The sequence below is a fragment of the Typopeltis vanoorti genome, chromosome 13 (assembly GCF_054136105.1).
Source record: "Typopeltis vanoorti isolate ZY-2024b chromosome 13, IOZ_Tvanoo_1.0, whole genome shotgun sequence".
Classification (NCBI taxonomy): domain Eukaryota; kingdom Metazoa; phylum Arthropoda; class Arachnida; order Uropygi; family Thelyphonidae; genus Typopeltis; species Typopeltis vanoorti.
Genome location: NC_143561.1, coordinates 14,219,259 through 14,243,402, shown reverse-complemented (window position 1 = coordinate 14,243,402; position 24,144 = coordinate 14,219,259). Strand labels below are relative to the sequence as shown.

The following is a 24,144-nucleotide window of genomic DNA, read 5'->3' as shown; positions in this document are numbered from 1 at the left end:
TCAAATGTCTTGAATCCAGTTAAAGCTAAGACCTGTGACTGCAATACTAGTAACAAATTTTCATGTGGCAGTGAATTTGAAGCCATTTGTTGTGAGGTGGAGTATTACAGACCTGGTGGATTGGTTGCTAATGATGAAGAAATGCATCACCAAATAAATACGATGAGTATGAAAAGAGTAATCATAATAGGGGACTTTAATTATCTGAACATTGATTGGGTAATGATGAAATCGTATGAGAAGAATGAAACAATTTATTGAGCTGTTGTGAGACAACTTCCTCAAGCAGCATGTAACAAAAGGAACTAGAAGTCAGAGTGTTAGATATGATTATAGTGGCAGAGAGGATTTTAGTTAATGACATAACTATTCTGCCTCCTGTTGGTCACAGTGATCATGCGGTACTCACTTGGGAAGTAGTTAAATTTATGAATGTTCCATTCGTAAAATGTTACATGCTGAACTACAAAGCAAGAAATTATGACCATCTGAGATGTATGCTGGGTTCTGTGCCATAGTATCAATTATTGGATGGGAAGGGTATCGGCAGTGTGTGGGAAGTGTTTAAAAAATACATAAATGATGCAATATCAGAATGTGTCTCTAGAGTTTGAAGAATAGAATAAGAGTGAAATGAATGTGTAATCTAATTAAGTAAGAGATTCGTAAGAAAAAGTTGAAGCAATATCACGTGCATAAGGATGTCAGTTGTGATAATTATAAGCAGGCTAGAAGAGTCAAGTGTTGTACAGAAAGCTTAGTCTGAGTATGAAAAGAAACTGGCTCTGCAACTTAAAGATAACCCAGTAGAATCCTATTGTTATTCTGCAAGTGAAAGAATGACTATTGAATGCAGATGGTATGTGGGTGACTGATGCAGAGTTGATTGTTCAACTAATGAGCAGCCATTTTGCTAAAAGCTGTTAACCTGGTATATGTAGCATTAAACCTATCATTATCTCTTCACCATATGAGGAAACTTGTGGCTGAGGAGGAAGTACTAGAGCTGTTGCACAAATTGGAAAGAATTCTGTTATAGGAATTGATGGAATATCAGCACAGATACTAAGAGTGTTCAGCCGAACTGGCTATTCCCTTGCCCAGGCTATATAATTTGAGTCTCAGAACAGAGAAGATTCTGCAGGATTGTAAAAAATGTGTGGTAATCCCATTGCACAAGGTTAGTGCAAAAACTGATGGATCCAATTATCGAAGCTTGCATTCAGAAATGGGTTGATAGAGAATTTCTACTTTTCAATGATGGATTTACTGTGGGAAAGTCATGTTTTAGCAACTTGCTCACATTCTATAATAATGTTACCACTGAGTTAGACAATGGAATGGATATACCATAATAATTTTGGATTTTGTTAAGGCTTTTGGCAGAATACAGCATGGAATACTGTTTCATAAATTGGAGAATATGGGATTATATTAACTATTAGCATGGATAAGTGGATGGCTGACTGACAGATATCAGAAAATGGTATATGGGGTGTGTGAATCTGCAAGATTCAAGGTAACTAGTGGTGTGCCTCATGAATCAGTCCTTGGTCCATTGTTATCCAATCTGTATGTTAATGACATTGGGAAGGATTTGACATGTGACATACAGCTATTTTCTGGTGATGCAAAGATAAGTAGAGTAATCAGGAGTGCTGTTGATATGCAATATTGCAGAATGATTTGAATAGGGTGAATTGTGAGGATGTGAAAATGGCTGTCGTTTCAATGTTAATAATGTAAAGTTATGCAATTTGTTATTATCAGTTTCTTCATAAAGAAATGGAGGCTAGAGATCCTGGAGTTTTAGTAGACAGGAAGTTGACGTTCAAGGGTCATATACCAAAAATTGTAAATACAACTGAGAATAATGGCAATGCTGAAATGAACTTTGACATGTAAAGCTACGGAAGTAATTTTGTCTCTTTACAAGGCCTTGATAAGATCTTACTTGGACTATTGCATGTAGGTCTGGCAGGTCTGGTTTGTGGTGATTCTGATATAGTGAAGAGAGTGCAGAGGCAAACATCAAAAATGATATCAGGATTGTAGAATACAGATTATGAACACAGATTGAGAATTTGTAGGCTGCAGATACTAGCAAACAATAGAAAGAAGGGTGATATGATTGAGACTTACAAACTTCTGAAAGGGCTATATAGAATTTGAGTAGATGGAGTTTATTTTATGGGGGAAAGGACATGAGGGCATCTATGGAGGTTGAGAAGGAATGCTGTCAAGAAGGGAGTTAGGATTAGATTGTTCTCTCATAGATTAGTGCATGATTGGAATGGATGTTGTGTATGCAAGTAGTGTGAAAGAATTTAAGAACAGTTATGACACCTGGTGCAAATAGTATGGCCTTCCTCAATTGAGTTCCTGGCTCCCTGGAGGTCTATTATTAATAATGTATTATTTTAGCTCTCATTAATATTTCAGAAATTTGTACGCTGCAGACACTAGCAAACAGGAGAAAGAGGGGTGATATGATTGATACTTACAAACTTCTGAAAGGGTTATACATGTATTAACGTATTAATCGTTTTTTTGTTTTTTTTAGGGTTATTGTGTTGTCTGAAGGAAGACTTATAGAAAGTGGCCATCCCAGAGAACTATTGAAAAATTCCTCTTCATATTTTTACAAATTGGCTGAAGATAGAGATGTATAGTTCCTAGATTTTGATCTTAAAATATAAAGGCAGAGCTGGTTCCTCTGGTATATTTTGTGATAACTTCTGGCCATGTACAGCACCAACTCAAGTCAATAGTTGGACTTAAGCCACTGTAGTTGATCTGCAGCTAATTATTTAAAGGGACAGATGTGAAGTCAAAATCTAGATATAAATCTGTGATGACTTGTTTTCATTTGTGAAGAATATCACTTTCCTCAAGTCCACAAATTTAATTTGTGGTCTGGATTCAACACTATTACCTGTTTTAAATAATGTGCAATATCAGGAAATCTCACCTTCAGATTTCATTCAGTGCTATAGTGATTTTATTGTCATGAACAGTCGTTCCAGAGAAATGACTTAGCTCAGTGCAGTTTGTGATCATATAAGAAAATTAGTGATGGACAGTTGGCATTGGAAAGAAACTATAGTCATTCAAATTATGGTAACTCAAGGACATCTGTTGAAATACTTTCTATATTCTTATAAAATGCATTTTTGTAAGGCTTAGAAGTCTCTATTTTTATTAACATTAACTACTTATTTATGTAAGAATAATTCATAAATTATTGCATTTACAGATTAAATATTAAGACACTTTTTAATTCTTTATGTGAAAACTTTGTTACTAAATCTGGATCACATTCAGGATTCTGTTATTTAATGTAGATTTAAATAAGTTGTTAAAATGAACAAAGTGTTGATACTGAAAGTAATCTTATGTTCTGTGTTAAAGTTATGACAAATGTTATTACAATACAGATACTTGTACATGTTTTGTATATAATGATTGTAATTGGAAATTTTATATATTTATATACAGAGTATTTAATGTTTCTTTAATCTTCGTTGTTTAAAAATAAATTTACAGAAAGAAAATAAATATTTTTCACTAATGTTTTAACAGTCTTGAATGTGATTTAAAAATCAGTTTCAGTCTAGTTTTTTCTAATTATACTGTACGTCTATTAATGACAAATTATTATTATATAAGAATTAGGCATATCTTTGGAGTCAAGTGATTCAGGTCATTATGAGAGGACCTACACTATTATTCACATAATGCCCATTTGAAAAGCTTGACAATATTCACAACTCCATCTGACAACCCATTTTACTTGTATACTATTATCCAAGCAAAAAAAGTAGTCCTCAACTCCTTGTTAAGCACATGCTACTCAGTTTGATTTTGATTGTATAGAGAATGAAGAGATAGGTAATGTTCATGGTCACCTAAAAGAAAAGATATGTTTCATATTAAATATTTGGATTTTATTAAATTTAGAGTAAATTTACATTGAACTTGCCAAGAAATTATATCGTTTTATTATTATTATTTAGGCCTCCAAGGAGTCGAGACTCATCACCAGAGGTCCTTCCTAGGAAACACAAATCTATCATTCCACTCCTTAAATTCATTCACCGTTCTCGCTCTCACCACTATCAGGCAGTGCATTCCACAGTTCAACCACCCTCCATGCAAAGAAACCACTCCTCACTATCTTGCTCAGTTTCCTTTCGTAACTTCCTGGGATGGCCCCTTGTCATCACTCCTTCCCGCTGTTCAACCAAGCGAAAGAACTCCCCAGTGTCAACCCTGTAACCACCTCTCAACAGTTTAAAAGTCTCAATCATATCACCTCTCCTTCTATCCACCAAACGCTGTAGTCCACATTCTCTCAGCCGATCCTCATTACTAACATTGTACAGTCCTGAAAATGCTTTGTTATCTGCCTCTGTACCCTTTCCACAGTTAATTTATCTCCAAATCCTGGGGACCAAATCTGAGAACAATAGTCTAAGTGTGGTCTGATCAGGGTCTTATACAACGGAATGATAAATCTTTTATCTGTGCAGGTCAGTGTCCCTCTCATTATTGAAGCAATCCTTTATGTTACCTTCACCACCTTTGCAATATGTCCCTTGAATTTCAGGTTTCTATCTATCATCAACCCCCAGATCTCTTGTCTCCCCTACTTCCTCCAGTATATCTCCTCCAATAGAGTATGCAGCGTCCCATCGATGTGGCCCAAACCTCAAGAACTTACATTTTGCTGCATTAAACCAACACCAAAATTCATTTGCCCATCTGTCTATTTTATTCAGATCCTCTTGCAGGGCTACCACATCCTCACTATCCTTCCCAGCTTCACATCATCTGCAAACAACTGAACATCCCCCTGCAATCCACTGACAATGTCATTGATAGAAAGGTTAAACAATATAGATCCCAGTACTGAGCCCTGTAGGACCCCCACTTGTAACCATCTGCCTCCTTGAAACTGCCCCACCATACACAACTCTCTGATACTTATCGGATAGCCAATCCTGATCCAGTTGACCAACCTGACGTCCAAACCCATGTGCTGTAACTTAAATATCAGCTTATTATGTAGCACCCTGTCAAATGCCTTCAATAAATCCAAGAAAATGGCAGTATATGCCTTTCCCTCATCTACTGCTCTTGTAACTTTATTATAAAAGGCTAGCATATTACTAAAACAAGACCACCACCTCACAAATCCATGTTGACTCTCACAGATAACATTACCCTCATCTGCCCAATGTTGTATATAGTCCCTAACTAATTTTTCCATGATCTTAACAACTACTGATGACACACAAAGTGGCCTATAATTGGACACTTCCAGTTTGTCACTGCCCTTATGCAATGGCACTATCTTACCTTCCTTCCATTCCCTGGACACCTTTCCTGTAGCTAGACTTTCATTGAAAAGCCAGGTGAAAGGAGCTGTTAGTTCCTTAGCACATTCTCTCAAAACTCGTGGTGAAATACCAGCCAGTCCCACAGCTTTACTGACATCCAGAGTACTCAGTATTTGGAACATGTTCTCCTCCTGCACCTCTAAACCTTGAACCTGCCCTATCCTTCTAGTATTAAAATTTACTCCTCTAGGATGAAATATACCAATAAATTGTTCATTGAACAATTCCACTATGTCCTCTGCATCAGTCACTCTATTCCCATTTTTATCCCACAATGTCATTCTTCCACCATTTCTCCTCCTACTGGCCACATAGCTAAAAAATTCCCTAGGATTTCCTTTAGATCTTAGGGCCAATCTCTTCTCATATTTGAGTTTTGCCTTCCTTAACATACTAGTCACTCTCCTGGCCTGCGTCTTATATTCTTCATGCATGCTCTTCACCTGTTTCCCTGTATCTCTTCCATAGCCTCTTTTTCACATGCATTTCCCCCTCACTGGCCATTATGGATCAAATATGCATCTTCATATGCTTCGTATCCATCATATATTTCAATGTAATATCAATGATATTATAATTTTGATATACACTTTGCATCCATGATATATTCGATGTCTATGGACGTCTTGGCCGGTAGCATGATTAATATTGTTTTTCATCCACTTTACACCAAATTATGTTCTCTTCTTCACTTGTGGAATACAGCTTACTATTGCTGCTAATTTCCCAAGCACTAACAATATCCCTACCTTCCAGTTCCTCCCTCCATGAAACTTCCCCAAGTTGATATCTAAGACTATTGTAATCATTATTGCCTTATAATTCCACATATGTTCCTGTCTCTGATACTCCTGCATGTCTATTCATCTTCCAACTCAAAACCACATGTTAACTCTCTCCAACTGGTGGGAGAGATGTCATCTCACTTATTATCAGCTCTTCCAATGTTTTGACCAAATCCAAAACTCTTGAACCTCTTGTTCCCTCTATTACATGTTGCCTAAGATATTTGTCCCTCGAGAATTCAGAAATTCCATTCCTTTATTGCTACATGCATCTTCCTCTCCCCAATTTATACTGCTGTAGTTAAAATTGCCTATAACAATCATTCTTCTTGCACTTGCTATGCTTAACTGTCTAAACATCTCCTGGTCCCCATCCTCTGTGCTCCTTTGTATGTAGCAGCACACCATTAAATATCCCGTCTTGCCTATCTCTACCTCACACCAAATGCTTTCAAAATCATTAGTGTCACTGCCTTCCAAAGCCTCCACTCTTAAAGGGCATATAATAATTTATAAGTCATCACTTATAAATAGTACTCCACCACGATTTCCCTTTCTATCCTACCAAAAAATGATGTTCCCTGCTACTTCTATTCCTGTTATATCTTCTGTCAACCACGTCTCAGTGATCCCAATAACCTTTGGCTAGGCTGATTCTATCTGCACCACCAATTCCTCTCCTTTATTCTGGATACTCCTGGCATTAGTATAAAGCATAAAAATGCTATACTCAGCATTATCCCCTCTAGACTCTACTGGGCTCACCACTTCCTGATGTTATCCCCCTTCTCCCAAGTACCCTTTTCCACAAGAGGCCACCCCTGCTACCATCCACCTTGGCCATTCTACTTTCTTTGCATTGACACAGACTCGTTCAGAACAGCAAACTCTCCAGATGCCTATGTCCTTTCTCATTCAAATGCAAGCGATTCTTCATACAATTCCTCTGTCCTCAAACGCTGTCCAAGCATCCACATATTCCAATCCTCTCTTCTGACATATTCTAGCTATTATGTTATTCAAGATGACTGCTCTTCTGCTCAGCTCGTCACAATCATACCTAGGCAACATGCACACTATTTTTCCTCTCTGCATCTTCTTTCGTACTACCTCAAGCAAGAATCTCATGTCTCTCGCTGCCCAATTTACATTACCCCTCAAGTCATTTGTTCCTACCATCGCAATCCACCCTTTCACCCCTTTAATTGCCATAGCCACACTTTCTATTGTTCCTCCAGGCAAACCCTCCTCACGCATCCTATCTTGCACACCATGGATCATTGAATCGCCGTACATTACACCTCTTACCATTCCCTCTCTCCTACTGTTTCCATTCTCTCCTCTTCTATCATTCCCATAACTCTTTCTCATTCTCTCTCTTCCACTTATCCTATTCTCTCCTCTTCTATCGTTCACATAACTCTCTCATTCCCTCTCTTCTACTGTTCCCATTCTCTCCTCTCCTATCATTCCCATACCTCTCTCTCTCCTACTGCTTCTATACTCTCCTCTTCTATCATTCCCAAACTCCTCTCTCATTCCCTCTCTTCTACTGTTCCCATTCTCTCCTCTCCTATCATTCCCATACCTCTCTCATTCTCTCTCTCCTACTGCTTCTATACTCTCCTCTTCTATCATTCCCAAACTCCTCTCTCATGCCTCTCTTCTACTGCTTCTATATCTCCCCCCTGCTTCTATCATTCCCAAAACTTTCTCTCACTCCTACTCTGATTTTTCCCTTGCATACATCTCTTCCATTCTCCTAATCTCATCTTTCTTACTTCTCATCTTGTTCACAAGATATTCCACCTCTTTCAGCTCATTTATCCCTTTCTGCAAGTTGATCACTCTTACTCTCCATTCTTTTACCCAATCAAAACCATCTCCATAAACTTCAGTCATTCAATCCTTCCACACTCCCGACTCTTATTTTCTCATTCATACCTTGTCATTCTCTCCTATCACACTACTCGTCTCCCAACATTGATTTCCCATCCCTGAAGCAACTAGATCGGTTATCGATATATCCAATTCGTCAATTTCCTCCCGCTGTCTGCATTTTGTGCATATACCCACTTTCCCTTCTCTCACCTGCCACATATCCAACTCCCAGGAAGCATACATGCTGCAATCACTGCATGCCACAAAGTCCTTTATTATATTACATAAATAGAGTTCTTAAATGGCAGAGGACTCGGTGACACACCATTTATGATTGCAGTTGTGTCTGCCATCATTTCTTACTGACAAGTACGTAACTACTAAACTAATCACCAAAAAAATATGAACACTGTATCACAGATATATGAAAGAATGATCATTAACTCAGTTAACATACTTTTATAAAGAATTGAATGACTAGAACAGAGATTTAAGTAAAAAGGTTTTAATATAAAAACAAGACTAGTTTCTCCCAACAATGCAACAAACGAAAGAACAGCTTTAAATACAACTACGTTTTCATGCTAATTATGTATAGAGAGACTATAGTCTTTTTATTCATAATTGTTCAGTCTTTTTTCTTTCTTTTATAATGTCACCTGACGAAGGCTGTTACAGGCCGAAACTAGTCGTGTTTTTATATTAAAACCTTTTTACTTAAATCTCAGTTCTAATCATTCAATTCTTTATAAAAATATATAAATAAATAAACACTAAATTCTTCTACGCATTATTCCCGCTTCCTATGCAGGGTCCGCGTGTTACTTTTTAGATGAGAATTCTTGTTAGTACTACTCCCAACCGACCCGTCGCCTGGTCTGCTGCTGGGGGAGGGGGTATATTTTTGACTGTAGAGGCATATGTTCACGGGGCCGATTTGCCTGTTTGCGGGATGAAAAACGCCAGATAAACTGGCGGAAAAAACCCTACTGACCGTGCCCAAGACCGGCTAACTTGGCTATGCCTGAGGAAGATCCTCAAATTCCTCACGTCTACAACGGGAATCGAACCTGGGACACTCCTTCTCCAAGCATATGGTTGCGAAGCGCAAAGCCACTAGGCTAACCGCATGGTAAATAAATAAACACTAAATATAACACTATAATCAACTATACTAGATAGCAAAATCTTATCTTCTCTTCCACCTCAATACTGCCTGACTGGGTTTCTTGGTAACGATGAAACTCCAAAAGCAGAACCACTAAATAACACCTGTTACTGAGAAAAAAATGCAGCACAATTCACACTATACACCATTTAAAAAAACACTTTCCTACCACCACTCAAATCGCCTGCCTAAAAAATTCACCTGGTAGTGGTGGGTTTAATCCTTTATCCAAGTGTGTAAACAGTTTACATGTGAAATATCTTCATAACTAGGCTAGTTGTATATAAAAGCTGACTTCACATCAATCGTCTTAATAAAATTAGCATAAAGTAATCAGAGTAAGTATAGCCTGAATTGGTTGATTATGTGGTAGGTTTGTATCTTGAAGTTTTAGTGCAAGGTCCTCTTCTGATATGTCTGTTGTACATTTCATTAGATTAATGCAGCTGCTGTACCTCTGTTAACTGACACATTGTCACCCATCTCACTACCTTGTTGAGAATCACATTTTGCTGAGTATCATACAAGATTTTGTAACAGGCTTTCTTTCAGTTAAAAATATGGAATGTAAAAAATGGAGAGTGCAGTTTGCATGAAATATACATTAAGAAGAGCTGGTTGATTTCAATATCAGTATCTCTGGTTTCAAGGGGCAGTGATAGAGGTGTATCAGGAACAAGTGAGTACTGCAAAGAGAAAATAGTATGATTGAGTGGGCAGGGGAGTGAATGGGAAGTGACAGAACTTAACATTAGGTAGTGATGAGGTAATGTGGGTTCTGAATGGTGTTGACTGTGTCAGTGAATTTCAAGTGAGGATGATATGCTTGGAGGAAGAAAGTAGAACCGAAAGCAGAAGTTAAAGGTATGAAAAATGAATTATGTGAAAGGAGACATTAGTCTTTCAAGCTGCTTAATGTAAGATGAACTAGAGTAGGAGTGAGAACAAGAGAATTGGGAAACTAGGAAAAGAGGGAAATAAAGTTGAGTATAGGAGCAAAGGGATAGATGGAAGGTAGGAGTACAAAGAGGGTGAGTGTCAGAGGAGAGAGAGAGAGAGAGAACGAGGGATGCAGGTGAACAAGGAATGAATGGACCTGTAAGGGGGTTATGTATGGTGATTCAATGATTCATGGTGTACAGAACAGAATGTTAGAGGAACTTGCCTGGAGTCACAACAGTGCAACTTATAACAATGAGAGGTTGAGAATGCAGATTAGATGATAGCAATGGTTGGTATGAATAACATGATAGCTTGAATCAAGTGGAAAGAGATCTGACATTACTCTTTATAATAAAATTATGGACTAAACCACTGTTAGAGTAATAACTTCAATATAATATAAACCAAGATAATTACTTTTGATGTTTCAACCATCATATCAACATCATCTGGAGTAAACATTTATGTTAAATCACTAATTTGGTGAACTAAATTACTAGCCTGACCTGAAAATAAAACATCAAAGCTATAGTTCAGATAATTAAAACACTGTATTTGTGGCATCTAGTATATGAAATAGTTATTGCCTAGTCCTGAAATGATGGAATGCTGGAGAATTGGAAAAGTTGTGGGTTTGAATGAGTCTACCATATTCTTGAGAATTTTAGATCTGTTATTGTTTAGATTAGGCTGATGAATCAAAATTTCACAGGCTTCCTTAAATTTGCATTCATGCTAAGTTTTAGCACTAAGTTCTGTGCGTCGAACTACTTAAACTAATTGCTCTCTGTATTGGGTCAAGCATTTTGAGAGAGCTTTTAGGGCTCCCACCCCATATGTGGAGCAGTATTCAATAGCTGGGTGGATTTGTGTAATGTTAACAGCTGTTCAGGGGTGAAGTAACATCTTGAGCGAAAGAAATCCTAGTTTTTTTTGAGTCTCTAAGTATGTCTGACAACTTAAAGGGTTTGCTTGCATTAGATATTGGGGGGGGGGACAAACCACAATCCTTGGTCTGGAGCTAAACATGGCTTGTGCCACTCAGGTCTCCAATAAACTGGATGGTGGTATTTCACTGGGTGATGAAGATAATCTACTGCTTAGGATTGGAATCATGCATCCTGTTTCACTGTTATAAAGTAAGGTACAAGCGCACTGGATATGGTATACCCTAGGGTGAGCCAGGAGTAGAAGGGAATCATTGGAGGAGTTAATGTTAATTTTTTTTGTGGGGGGAGTGGTAGAGTGGAATTAAGGTTGTATGTAGCATTCTATTTATTTTTTTTTTTTTTGAAAATCTTAATATGTAGAATGGGTATGGTTCTACTGTAATATATACAGTATTTCCATTTTTATGTGTACTGTTAATTTTATTAAGGGTGTTTTTGTTATGACCATTTTTTATAAAAGTATTGCCAAACTTTATGATTCAAGCTTAAGCCCTTGCTCATTAGAGCAAATTGTTATTACTGTTTTTGAGAGTGTTGATGACTCCATTTTTGTGAAGGGTGGCAAGTTTACATGTATGTAAACTTACCAAAATTATTGGGATCACTGAGACGTGGTTGACAGAAGGGGATATAATAACAGGAATAGAAGTCGCTGGGTATAGCATTTTTCGTCAAGATAGGAGGGAAAAGCGTGGTGGTGGGGTACTGCTTATGATAAGTGATGACCTATGTCCTCTAAGAGTGGAGGCTTTGGAAGGAAGTGAGACAAATGATTTTGAGAGCATATGGTGTGAGGTAGAGGTAGACAAGACAGGATATTTAGTGGGGTGTTGCTACAGACCCAGGAGCACGGAGGATGGGGACCAGGAGATGTTCAGACAGCTAAGTTTGGCAAGTGCAAGAATGATTGTTATGGGAGATTTTAACTACAGTAGTATAAATTGGAGAGAGGAAGATGCATGTAGCAATAGTGGAATGAAATTTCTAGAATTCTTGAGGGACAAATGTCTTAGGCAACATGTAACAGAGAGAACAAGAGGTTCAAGAGTTTTAGATTTGGTTATAGCATCAGAAGAGTTGATAATAACTGAGATGACATCTCTCCCACCAGTTGGAGATAGTGACCATATGGTTTTGACTTGGAAAATGAATAGACATGCAGGAGTATCAAAGAGATGGGAACTTATGTGGAATTATAATGCAGGTGATTATAATAGTCTTAGACATAAACTTCAGGAAGTTTCATGGAGGGAGAAATTGGAAGGCCGGGATATCGTTAGTGCGTGGCAAATTGTGAAAGAATATTTGTTAGCAGCAATGGTAAGTTGTATACCATGAGTGAAGAAGAGGACACAATTTGGAGTAAAGTGGATGACAAACAATATTAAACAGGAATTGCATGTGAAAAAGAGGCTATGGAAGAGATATAAGGAGACAGGTGAAGAGAGGATGCGTGAAGAATATAAGACACAGGCCAGAAGAGTGACTAGTGTGGTAAGGAAAGCAAAACTGGAATATGAGAGGAGACTGGCCATAAGATCAAAAAAAATTCCGAGGGAATTTTTTAGATATGTGGCCAGTAGGAGGAGAAATGACTGTGGAAGAATGATATTGTGGGATAAAAATGGGAATAGAGTGACTGATGCAGAGGACATAGTGGAATTGTTCAATGACCACTTTATTGGAGTATTTCATCCTGGAGGAGTCAGTTTTAATGCTAGAGGGATAGGGCAGGTTCAAGGTTTAGAGGTACAGGAGGAGTGTGTTTCAGATACTGAGAACTCTGGATGTCAATAAAGCTTTGGAACTGGATGGTATTTCAGCATGAGTTTTGAGAGAATGTGCTAGGGAACTGACAGTGCCTTTAACCTGGCTTTTCAATGAAAGTCTGGCTTCGGCAAAGGTGCCCAGGGAATGGAAGGTAAGATAGTGCCATTGCATAAGGGTGGTAACAGACTGGAAGTGTCTAATTATAGACCAGTCTGTGTGTCATCAGTAGTTAAGATCTTGGAGAAAGTAGTGAGGGACCATATACAGCACTGGGCAGATGAGGGTAATGTTATCTGTGAGAGTCAACATGGATTTGCGAAAGGGTGCTCTTGTTTTAGCAATATGCTAGCCTTTTATAATAGGGTTACAGGAACATTAGATGAGGGAAAGGCATATACTGCAATTTTCTTGGACTTAGCAAAGGCATTTGACAGGGTGCCACATGATAAGCTGATATTTAAGTTGCAGCACATTGGTCTGGATGTCAGATTGGTCAACTGACATCCAGATTGGTGGATTGCAAGGGGATATTCAGTTGTTTGCAGATGATGCAAAGCTGGGAAGGGTTATTAGTAATGGTGCAGATGTGGTAGCCCTGCAAGAGGATTTGAATAAGCTAGATAGATGGGCAAATGAATGGGGGTGACAGTTTAATGCAGCAAAATGTAAGGTCTTGAGGTTTGGGAAACCGATGGGATGCTGCATACTCTATGGGAGGAGTTATACTGGAGGAAGTTGGGGAGACGAGATCTGTGGTTGATGATTGATAGAAACCCAAAGTTTAGGGGACATTGCAAAGGTGGTGAAGGTAACACAGAGGATTGCTGCAATTATGAGAAGGACACTGACCTGCAGAGATATGATGGTTATCATTCCGTTGTATAAGTCTCTGATCAGACCACACTTGGATTATTGTTCTCAGATTTGGTCCCCAGAATTTGAAGGGGATAAATTAACTCTGGAAAAGATGCAAAGATGGTCTCAGGACTGTACAAGGATAGTTATGAGAATCAGCTGAGGGAATGTGGACTGCAGAGTTTGGCGGATAGGAGAGGTGATATGATTGAGACTTTTAAACTGTTGAGGGGTGATTACTGGGTTGACACTGGGGAGTTCTTTCACTTGGTTGAACAGTGGGAAGGAGTGATGATGAGGCCAAATCCCCTGGAAGTTATGAAAGGAAACTGTGAGCAAGAGGGTGAGGAGTGGTTTCTTTGCATGGAGGGTGGTTGAGCCATGGAATGCACTGCCTGATAGAGTGATGAAGGCGAGAACGGTCAATGAGTTTAAGGAGTGGTATGATAGATTTTGTGTTTCTTAGGGGGGACCTCCCCTTGATGAGTCTTGACAGACTTTGTTCTTAGGAAGGACCTCCCACGATGAGTCTTTTGACTCCATGGAGGCCTGAATAATTATAATAATAATTTACATTTCACTCCCTCCCATCACATTTCTCAGAAACTTAGCATTATACACATGCTGAAGAACCATGCCTCTCTCCTTACAACAGATCAACAAGACCTCCAGGAAGAACTATCCCTGATATCTAACAACCTTACCATGAATGGATTTCCTCAAAGACTTGTCCTCAAGATACTTTTCTCTGACCCCCCCACAAAGACAGCGAGATGACATACATTATATTTCTACCATCGTCATTCCATACTTAGGGACAGTTTCGAATAAGATTGCAAGACTCCTTAGACCACATAAAATAAGAGTGGCCTTTAAACCTACAGAAACGATTAGGCAATTCTTAAGATTTCCAAAAGATAGCCATCCTTTCTTCAAATATGCTGGAGTTTACAACATACTCTGCTTGTGTGGCTTGAATTACATCGGCCAGACTTCAAGGACCCTTGAAATTAGGCAAAAAGGACACTTGGTGATACCAAGGTGACGTCAATAATAACAGAAGAAAAATCGGGGTTACCTTTTCATTTCTCAAGAACAAACCATATCATAGAGTGAGATGGAAGCACAATTCCTCACATAGGGGAGGACTTCTGCTCCCGAATTTTTAAAGAAGCCACAGCAATTGCTCACTGTATATAAAACCTTAACAGGAACCAAGGACTAATCTTGCCCGTGATCTGGAAGACCCTTATTAGATCTCTTAACTATAGAACATTCCTAAATAACAAGTGAGATCATGCACATTTCTATGCATGTATTGTACGTGCTCTGTTCTTTGTCTAATATAATTGGAATCAGTTGATTATAATTTGTAACAGTTTTTTACTTTTTAGTGCCTTATACCAGTTATGTACCCTGAAGATGCCAATAGCCTTAGTGAAACTAGTTGGTATAACATAGTTGTTTATTATATGTACTTGATCAATATAGTCCCATTAGAAGTCATTCCAGAAAAAAAAAAATCTGCTAATGCCTTTTTATTCCTGTAAAGGGAGTAGGCGAGGGCTGTTTTAGCCCTATCTAACTTTTGGAGACTGAGTGGGCAGTTCAATCTCCACTGGTACCCAGTCAGAGATAGCTGGTCCAAGGCTATCACTAATTAAGCAGCATGCAGTGAAGATAGACTGCTCAACAACTGCTGCCATCTTGTGGTCCTTAACACAATATATTTAATGTCTGAAATAATGTAGGCTCTATGGTCGATTTTATTGAGTTTACGGGATGAAAAACCAGAGTTTCCAGGAGAAAAAACCCATTTGCCCATGCCAGAGATAGACTAACCTGGGAACCGGTTGAAAAAGGGCCTAGAAAAATTTCCTCTAGTCGCAGACTACATTTGAAAGCAAGTCTTTCTTCGTGTGGTCAAGCGCTATGGTGTGCAAACACAAAATCCACTGAGCTACACAGGCTCACTGAATTTTATATTTGGAAAAATAGAAAGAAAAAAAATTATTTGGGGGAATGGGGAGAGGACAAGTGACTGTATTTTCCTCAGTCTTCCATACTTCAATACAAAAACCTAACAAGCAAATGGCCTTAATTCTAATAAATATTTATCTGTAATTGAAGCAGTAATGCATGCTTGATGAGAAGGGGGGGGGGGTTAGTACAACTGACATAACATATTTACTCTGATGGCTAAGATTGGAATTGTGTATCGATTCTCGTGTTATGAACTCTGAAAGTTTCTTTATTCATAAGTTTCACTCTTGTAAATGTCATTTTTATAACCGACTCATGCCCAGTATTAATATTACATATGTTCATAAACCATCTATTAAATGAACCTGACAGTTTTGTAATAGTACGAAGAAAATTAGCCAAATTGTATTTTGTATAGAATATATCAAGAAACTATCATAATATGCTTTCCTCTTTATGTTAAATATGTATTAATCGCAAGTCATTTGCTTCCTAGAGTTATTTTAATCCCTTAGTGGCATCAAACTCAAAGTCCTGAAGTGAAAGCTCTTGTGTCAATTTGCAGAAAAATACTCTCAGCTTCAACATTTTTACATATTTTGCAGGACAAACTTTTAGACTAAATTTTTAGCTATTATTAATAGATGCTATGTTAGCTTTCTCTTCCTGCAGTAAGGAGTTTACATGCACATTTCAATTAAGACTGGACTGAAGAGACAGCATTAGGAACCAAAGAGAATGAATTCTTGAGTTTTTGAGGAAAAATTACCTTGAACAGTATGTAATAGAGGCCACATGTGGATCAAGGATCTTGGATTTGATTATCTCATCAGAAGATGTTGTAAATGAACTCTTATAAGTTGGTGATAGTGACCATGAAATGATTGCTTGGATAGTGGTCAGCCATACCAGGACTTGTGAGAAAGAGTTATTATAAAAAATAAAAAAAAAACTCGGGATGTAGCTTGCAGTGATATCATGGCTGAGGAATTGCATGGGAAGGAAAATGCTGCTTGGTCTCTATTTAGGATGTATCTGGCAGAGGAAATGACTGAATATATTCCGAACATCAGGAGATTAAATCAGGTAGGTATAAAATGCATGACTAAAGAGGAGAAATATGCAATCTGGAAGAAAAAGCATTGTGGAGGTGACACAAGACGAGTGGCAATAATTACTTACATGAGGAGCACAAAGAGTAAGCAAGGAAGGTTCCTTGCTTAGTAAGGATAACAAAAGTGCAGTATGAGCAGCAGTTAGCAAATGAGGCTAAAAGAAATCCTAAGGAGTTTTTTTTTATATATGTAGCCAGTAGAAGGAAAAATGATAATGGGAAAATGATAAACACTGAGTGGGATATAGTAAAGGTATTTAATGAGCAGTTAAAGTATTCTATCATTGTGATGGTAACATAATGCAGAACTTGAGAGCTCTGAGAATGGGTGAAAGAACCTATGATGGTGAATGAGCAGGAGGGGATGAACAATTGAATAAACTTTATCAAGTTTGTGCTCTTGTTTTAGTAATATGCTAGTCTTTTATAATAAAGTTACAAGAGCAGTAGATGAGGGAAAGGCATATACTGCCATTTTCTTGGATTTAGTGAAGTCATTTGACAGGGTGCCACATGATAAGCTGATATTTAAGTTGCAACACATGAGTCTGGATGACAGGTTGGTCAAGTGGAGGTAGGATTGGCTGTCAGATAGGTATCAGAGTTGTGTATAGTGGGGTAGTTTCAAGAAGCAGAGGGTTCCAAGTGGGTTTCCACAGGACTCAGTACTGGGACCTATACTGTTTAACCTTTATATCAATGACATTGTCAGTGGATTGCAAGGGGATAGTCAGTTGTGTGGATGATGTGAAGCTGGGAAGGGTTATTAGTAATATAGTGCAGATGTGGTAGCCCTGCAAGAGGATTTGAATAAGCTAGACAGATGGGCAAGTGAATGGGGGTGACAGTTTAATGCAGCAAAATGTAAGGTCTTGAAGTTTGGGACACATCGATGGGTCGCTGCATACTCTATTGGTGGACTATACTGGAGGAAGTAGGGGAGACGAGATCTGGGGTTAATGATTGATAGAAACCTGAAATTTAGGGAACATATTGCAAAGGTGGTGAAGGTAACACAGAGGATTGCTGCAATAATGAGAAGGACACTGACCAGCAGAGATAAGAGTTATCATTCTGTTGTATAAGACTGATCAGACCACATTTCAGTGACAAATTCTCTATGCTTGTTGTGCAACCTCATTAATTGAGAAAGAAGTAATATTTATTTGTTAATAAATGCATGCATTTATAAGCATTCCATTTAGGCTTTTATTTTTGTAGACAGAAGATGTTTTAAGCTTGTGTGGCAATAATTGAGCTTTGCGTTGTGTATCGAAGGCCGATGCTAGTCAAGATACCATGGTTTGCTCGGTTGTGGGAGCATCCTGGTCCTCGCTTCAGCACTGTGATTTCATGCACGTGCATAACCATTTCCGCTCCTTCAACATCATCTCACCCTGTTTCGCTTAAACACTGGCCATACACAGTCAGAGTAGCTCTTAGATTAGACCAAGTTTCAAAGGAGTAGAAAGATGGCAAAATTGTTCTGCTTCATAAAGGAGGTGATAAGGCCAATCATCTCCTTTATGAAGCTTTAATTTGAATGTATCTATCACTGAGTTGTTGAAAGTTTTTCCACTTGGTTATACTATAAATTAAAGATACCAAGAAATTATGTACTTGGTTTAATCCTTTATCCATGTGTAAGCAAATAAAGTTTGCACCTGAAGTATCTTCAGGACTGGGGAAACTCGTGTTAAAGGTGGTATGACTTCACATCACTTGCCTTAGTATCTCATAATGCAAAGCACACCTTGCGAACATATATAAGACAATCAGATTGGCCTGCAATTCAAAGAAGAAGGCTTTGAATTGTAGGTCAGTCACTTTGTCTTGTGTTGTGAAGGTGTTGGAGAAGTTAGTGAAGACAAGGATTCAGAATTGGCTTTGCAGCAGCAGAATTCTCTTTAATGGAAGCATGGATTTGCAAAAGGAAGATTGTGTTTTAGCAATCCGCTTACTTATTATAACAGGGTGGCAAATACATTGGACAAAGGGGATGCATATACAGTATATTCAGATTTTGCAAACGCTTTCGATAAATTACCACATGACAAACTAGTGGTTAAATTGGAACAGATGAGGTTGGATAGTAGATCAGTGTTGAATTGGAGATTGGCCGGCTGATAGGTATCAGCAGGTTGTGTATGGAGTGAGTGATATTCCAGTAGAGGAAAGTCACTAGTAGCATGTTCAAGGGAACGTTGTTTAATGTGTATGTAAATGACATTGGAAAGAGCTTTAAATGGTGATATACTATTGATTGCAGATGAATGCAAAGTCAAAGAGAGAGAGAGAGAGAGTTATGAGAGGTAGAGCAAATATAGCTTTGCAAGTAGACCTAAATACTGTCTAAATGGGTGAGTGTGTGATGGCAATTTAATGCTGCAAAGTGTATGGTTTTAAAATTTGGGAAGCAAAGATGTACAAGATGTCCTGGTCATGCAGAGGACATTTTACTAAATTATGAAGATAACACAGCAGATTATGGGAATGATGCAGAGAACACTGACGTGTAGAAGTAAGAATGCTTTAATTCCATTGTACAAGTCCTCAATCAGGCTGCATATGGATTACTGTGCACAGATTTGATTGCCAGGTTTTCAAAAGGATGAGATGTTGGAGAGGGTTAAGAGATAAATTACGGTTTCTGATCTGGAATATGAGGATAGATTGAGAGAATGCAAATTGCACAGCCTAGTGAATAGAAGGAAGAGGGGCAGACAAGATCGAGAAGTGTATGTTGGTAAGGATAATTACCATATTAATGTGGATGATATTTTTCATAAAATACCTGGGGATGGGGAGAATGAGTCCATCCCTGGAAGCTGTATAAGCAGCTCAGTGTGAGCAAGAACCTTGAGGACTAGTTTGTCATGTGGTAATTTATCGAAAGCCTTTGCAAAACCTAAATATACTGTATATGCATCCCCTTTGTCCAATGTATTTGACAATCTGTTATAATAAGTAAGTGGACAATCTTCCTTTTGCAAATCCATGCTTCCATAAAGAGAATTCCGCTGCTGCTGCAAAGCCAATTCTGAATCCTTGTCTTCACTAGCTTCTCCAAAGAAGAGTTAAGTAGATCTGTATTTTGGCAGTAAAGGTTGGTCGATTGGTAGAGCCTCTGCTACTAATGGCTCACGCAAAAAGTTAAGTTTGAGTGCGGCTAGTAGTTGGAAGGATCAATCGTTCGATGCTGTTGGCACACTCTTCCTTGAAGAGTCGCATAATAATAGGGCTGTGATGGTTGTTCTCGAGTTTTATGGGATGTCTGCTACATAGATTTAGAATATAAGAGGGGCCAAAAGAGAGCCTTGTGGCACACCTAAGATTTTACATCTGAATGATACTATTCCATTTAATTTGAATGTATCTATCACTGAGTTGCAGAAAGTTTTTCCACTTGGTTATACTATAAATTAAAAATACCAAGAAATTATGTATTGGTTTAATCCGTTATCCAAGTGTAAGCAAACAAAGTTTGCGCCTGAAGTATCTTCAGGACTGGGTCAACTCGTGGTAAAGGTGGTATGACTTCACATCACTTGCCTTAGTATCCCATAATGCAAAGCACATCTCCTTGCGGACATGTATAATGCTATGCATTAAAGGAAGGGTCACTACCCTGACCAGTTTCGACCTTCATGGGGTCTCATCAGTGGGAGCTAGATCCAGAGGTGATACCAAGGTTGAAGTAATGCAGAAGAGTCATATTTTCATACACGAGTTGCTAAAAGGTGTCGCACCTTTTTATGATACTCTGGATTAGAGAAAGTTGTTAGACGTTTTTCCACTTGGTTATACTATAAATTAAAGATACCAAGAAATTATATACTTGGTTTAATCCTTTATCCAAGTGTATGCAAACAAAGTTTGCTCCTGAAGTATTTTCAGAATTGGGGCAACTCGTGGTAAAGGTGATACTAAGGTTGAAGTGGAAAAACTTTCAACAACTATCTGTAATCCAGAGTATTATAAAAATAACGTATGATCCCTCTTGGCAACTCGCTTATGAAAATATGACCTGCATGACTTCAACCTTGGTATCACCTCTGGCTCCCACTGAAGAGACCTCAAAGGTCGAAACTGGTCTGGGTAGTGTCCCTTCCCTTAATGCATAGCATTATACATGTCTGCAAGAAGATATGCTTTGCATTATCGGATACTGAGGCAAGTGATGTGAAGTCACTAGCTTATACGAGTTGTGCAGTCCTGAAAATACTTCAGGCACAATCTTTGTTTGCTTACACTTGGATAAAGGATTAAACCAAGTATATAATTTCTTGGTATCTTTAATTTATCTATCACTAAGGTATGCTTTAATTAATTTTACTAACTTTATTGGTATATTAGATTCTATAAGTGTGTAGAGAAGGTCCTGATGCCAGACTTTGTCGAAGGCCTTTGCAACATCTACAAATACCGCGACTGCGTGCAGGTTTCAGTTATTACCATTTGTGGGTGTTCTACCGGTCGGTGTATTTCTTGCACTATGCTATGTTCTCTACGAAATCCAAACTGTTCATTTGGGATAATTCCAAGCTTATCTGTTGTTTCTGGTAACCTGTTATTCAAATGAGTTATGATGTTGATTTTTTTTTTCTGCTGGAGTAATGGGAGTGATGAGTTCTGAATTATTAGTAGTTTGGTTTCCCCATTCATGATTATGGTGTTTTTGAAGAGCATCTCTGATTTGCCTGTTTTAAATTTTTAGTACTGTTTTGTTTTTGCTGGGTTCTTGTGTTGTATCTTTTTCTGGCTTTGATTTTAATTCTGATTAGGTCCATGATTTCCTCAGGAATTCAAGTGGAAGGTAGTGGTTTTAGTAACTGATGCTGTTGATTTGGCTTATTAAGCTATTCACGGCTTTGTCTATCCCCTCTTTTTTTGCGGATGACTGGTGTCGGACCGATGTGCTCCTGAAGAATTTTGGAGCTTATCCCATGCTATAAAGAAGCGCAGAGGAGGGAGTTGATCTTGCATACCTAGTTTAAGCGGGATGGGGTTGTGATCTGATGATAGCTTGTTAATCGTTTCCAGTTGATATTGATATCGGATGTTTCTGAGAATGACGATGTCTAGTACATCTGAACTTCTTGATGGGTCCAGCTACAACTGCAGAGTTGAGTGTTGTTTAAAGTGCAACCTTTATTGTTGATTGTGGAGCTAAACCAAGCTGTATGCTTGGCGTTAAGATCTGCTATGATAATAGTCTGTGAAGCCGAGGATGGAGTCCAAATCAGATGTCAATATGGGGATGCTAGGCAGATTGTATGCAGCATAAATTTGATCTTGCATAGTTTCAAGAAATTTCTAAATTTATTGTTTTTAAATATATAGTTTTCATTTTCAATATAAATTTCTAAATATATAGTTTTCAATGGTCAGTAATTCATTATTCCGCTAATCAGACTTCAATCACCTCTCATTCCCTGAATGAATATTCTATCTTTTTCCATTTAGCTACTTAAATACCAATTCTACCCTACGGTTCTTCTTTATGAACTGGTCAATAACATCGTCATAAAAAGTTGGTTGTAACTTAATTTTCCCAAGCAACACACACACACACACGTGTAAAGGCTGGCTGAAGCTCACTGGCTAGAGCTACTTTCACTGCGTATGGACTGTGTTTAAGACGACGTGAAGGGAGCGGAAATAGCTATGCGCGCGAATGAAATCAGTGCTGCAGCGAAGACCTGGAAGCTCACACAACCGAGCAAGCCAATGTAGCTTTGACTAGACGAGCAAGCATCGGCCTTCGATACACAACGCAAATCTCAATTATTGCCGCGCAAGCTTAAGACGTTTTCTGTCTACAAAAATAAAAGTCTAAATGAAATGCTTGTAAATGCATGCATTTATTAACAAATAATATTACTTCTTTCTCAAGTAATGAGCTTGCGCAGCAAACATAGCGAATTCGCCCCTGTTTTTGATATAGAGAGCAGTGGCTCCTCCACTGGCGCTGAGTCTGTCTGTTCTGTACATTGAATAACTTCTGAGTTTTGGATTATTAGCTGGTCTGAGGTGCATTTCACTGATTAAAATTGTCTTGATTATATCTGTGAATAAACTCTTGTAGTTCCAGGATCTTTGTCAGATCATTCGCATTCCAGGCTATGATCATGAGGGAGTTCGGTTTGAATTACATTTTATTCATGATTGATGGCTGTCAGAATCCATTCGGTTCCTTGCAGGAATCTCTTCGTGCAGGATCAATATACATACACACTGTAAGTACAGTGTATACGTGTTTGGATAAAATATCAAAATTATGATATAAATTTTAAAAAAAATTAACATGCAAAAATATTGTTTATTATCGATAAAATTATACAGTTTGATATAATTCAAAATGACTTAAAAATAAAATCCATTATCATAACCCCAATAATGTTTTAAAATAAAAACTATAACAAATGTTATGTCTTAAATTGTAATATCCAAATATTTTTTCGTTGTTGTTATACAGAGTTTTCTTCTGTTTAGGATTAAGATTAGGAGTGTAACAAAAAAAAATGCCTTTATTACAACAGCATAAAACTTTCTTCCCAAAAAAATAAAACGCTTGCTCATTGTTAGATGCACACTTTGAATAAGCCACTCATCAGCAGACAATTTTTTAAAAAAAGAATCTTTATTGCTAGTCAACACATGTAAATAATAGTTACAATTTGTACAAAGGAACACTTTAGTAACACACTCAATGCTTTATATAAAAAAGACTAGAATAAACAGTATACACATATTTACAAAATTTTTAAAATACGTACAAAATCCCTTTTAAGATAATTTCATATTCCATTTCAGAATGAATGAATTTATTTAAATTTATCTCATTAGTTACAAATTTAATTTGCCAAGTATACAATAATTATGAATATACTGACATTACAGAAATTTCATAAAGATTTGATTCTATCGAATGAGTCCTACTGCCAGATATGCTCTGAAGTAGTTTGACTACCGAAACAGTTAATGTTTTCAACTGGCTCTTTAAATTGAAAACTGATTTAGTTTGGATTCCGGAGTTTATTCAAATATGTAGTTACATTTTAAGTTAATTATTCTTCTGATGCCTAATTCGAGTAAAGTTTTCAAAAATGATTTTAAGTATGAATATTTTCTTCAGTATTGTACACATTACTCTTTTTTTATCTTAATAAACATCAGTAATTAGTTTTTGCGCATAATTTTTTCGGTAGTGAGACCACAAGTTTAATAACAATATAAGCCTACAAATTTCGTCGTATTTATATCATTAGGATGCTAACCAAAGTTATGCGCA

The 24,144-nt window shown here is 37.7% G+C and overlaps 1 protein-coding gene across 3 annotated transcripts in view; it reads left to right on the top strand.

Moving 5' to 3' along the window:
• The window catches only part of LOC150099944 (multidrug resistance-associated protein 1-like), a 491,400-nt gene extending 487,825 nt beyond the window's left edge, over window positions 1-3,575 (top strand). For all 3 annotated transcript variants that reach the window (XM_090403119.1, XM_090403117.1, XM_090403118.1), the window contains one exon: window positions 2,564-3,575. In XM_090403119.1, the coding sequence (XP_090259245.1) occupies window positions 2,564-2,672 (109 nt within the window). In that variant the 3' untranslated portion in view covers window positions 2,673-3,575. The remainder of the gene's footprint in view (window positions 1-2,563) is intronic.
• Window positions 3,576-24,144: the final 20,569 nt, after the last annotated feature.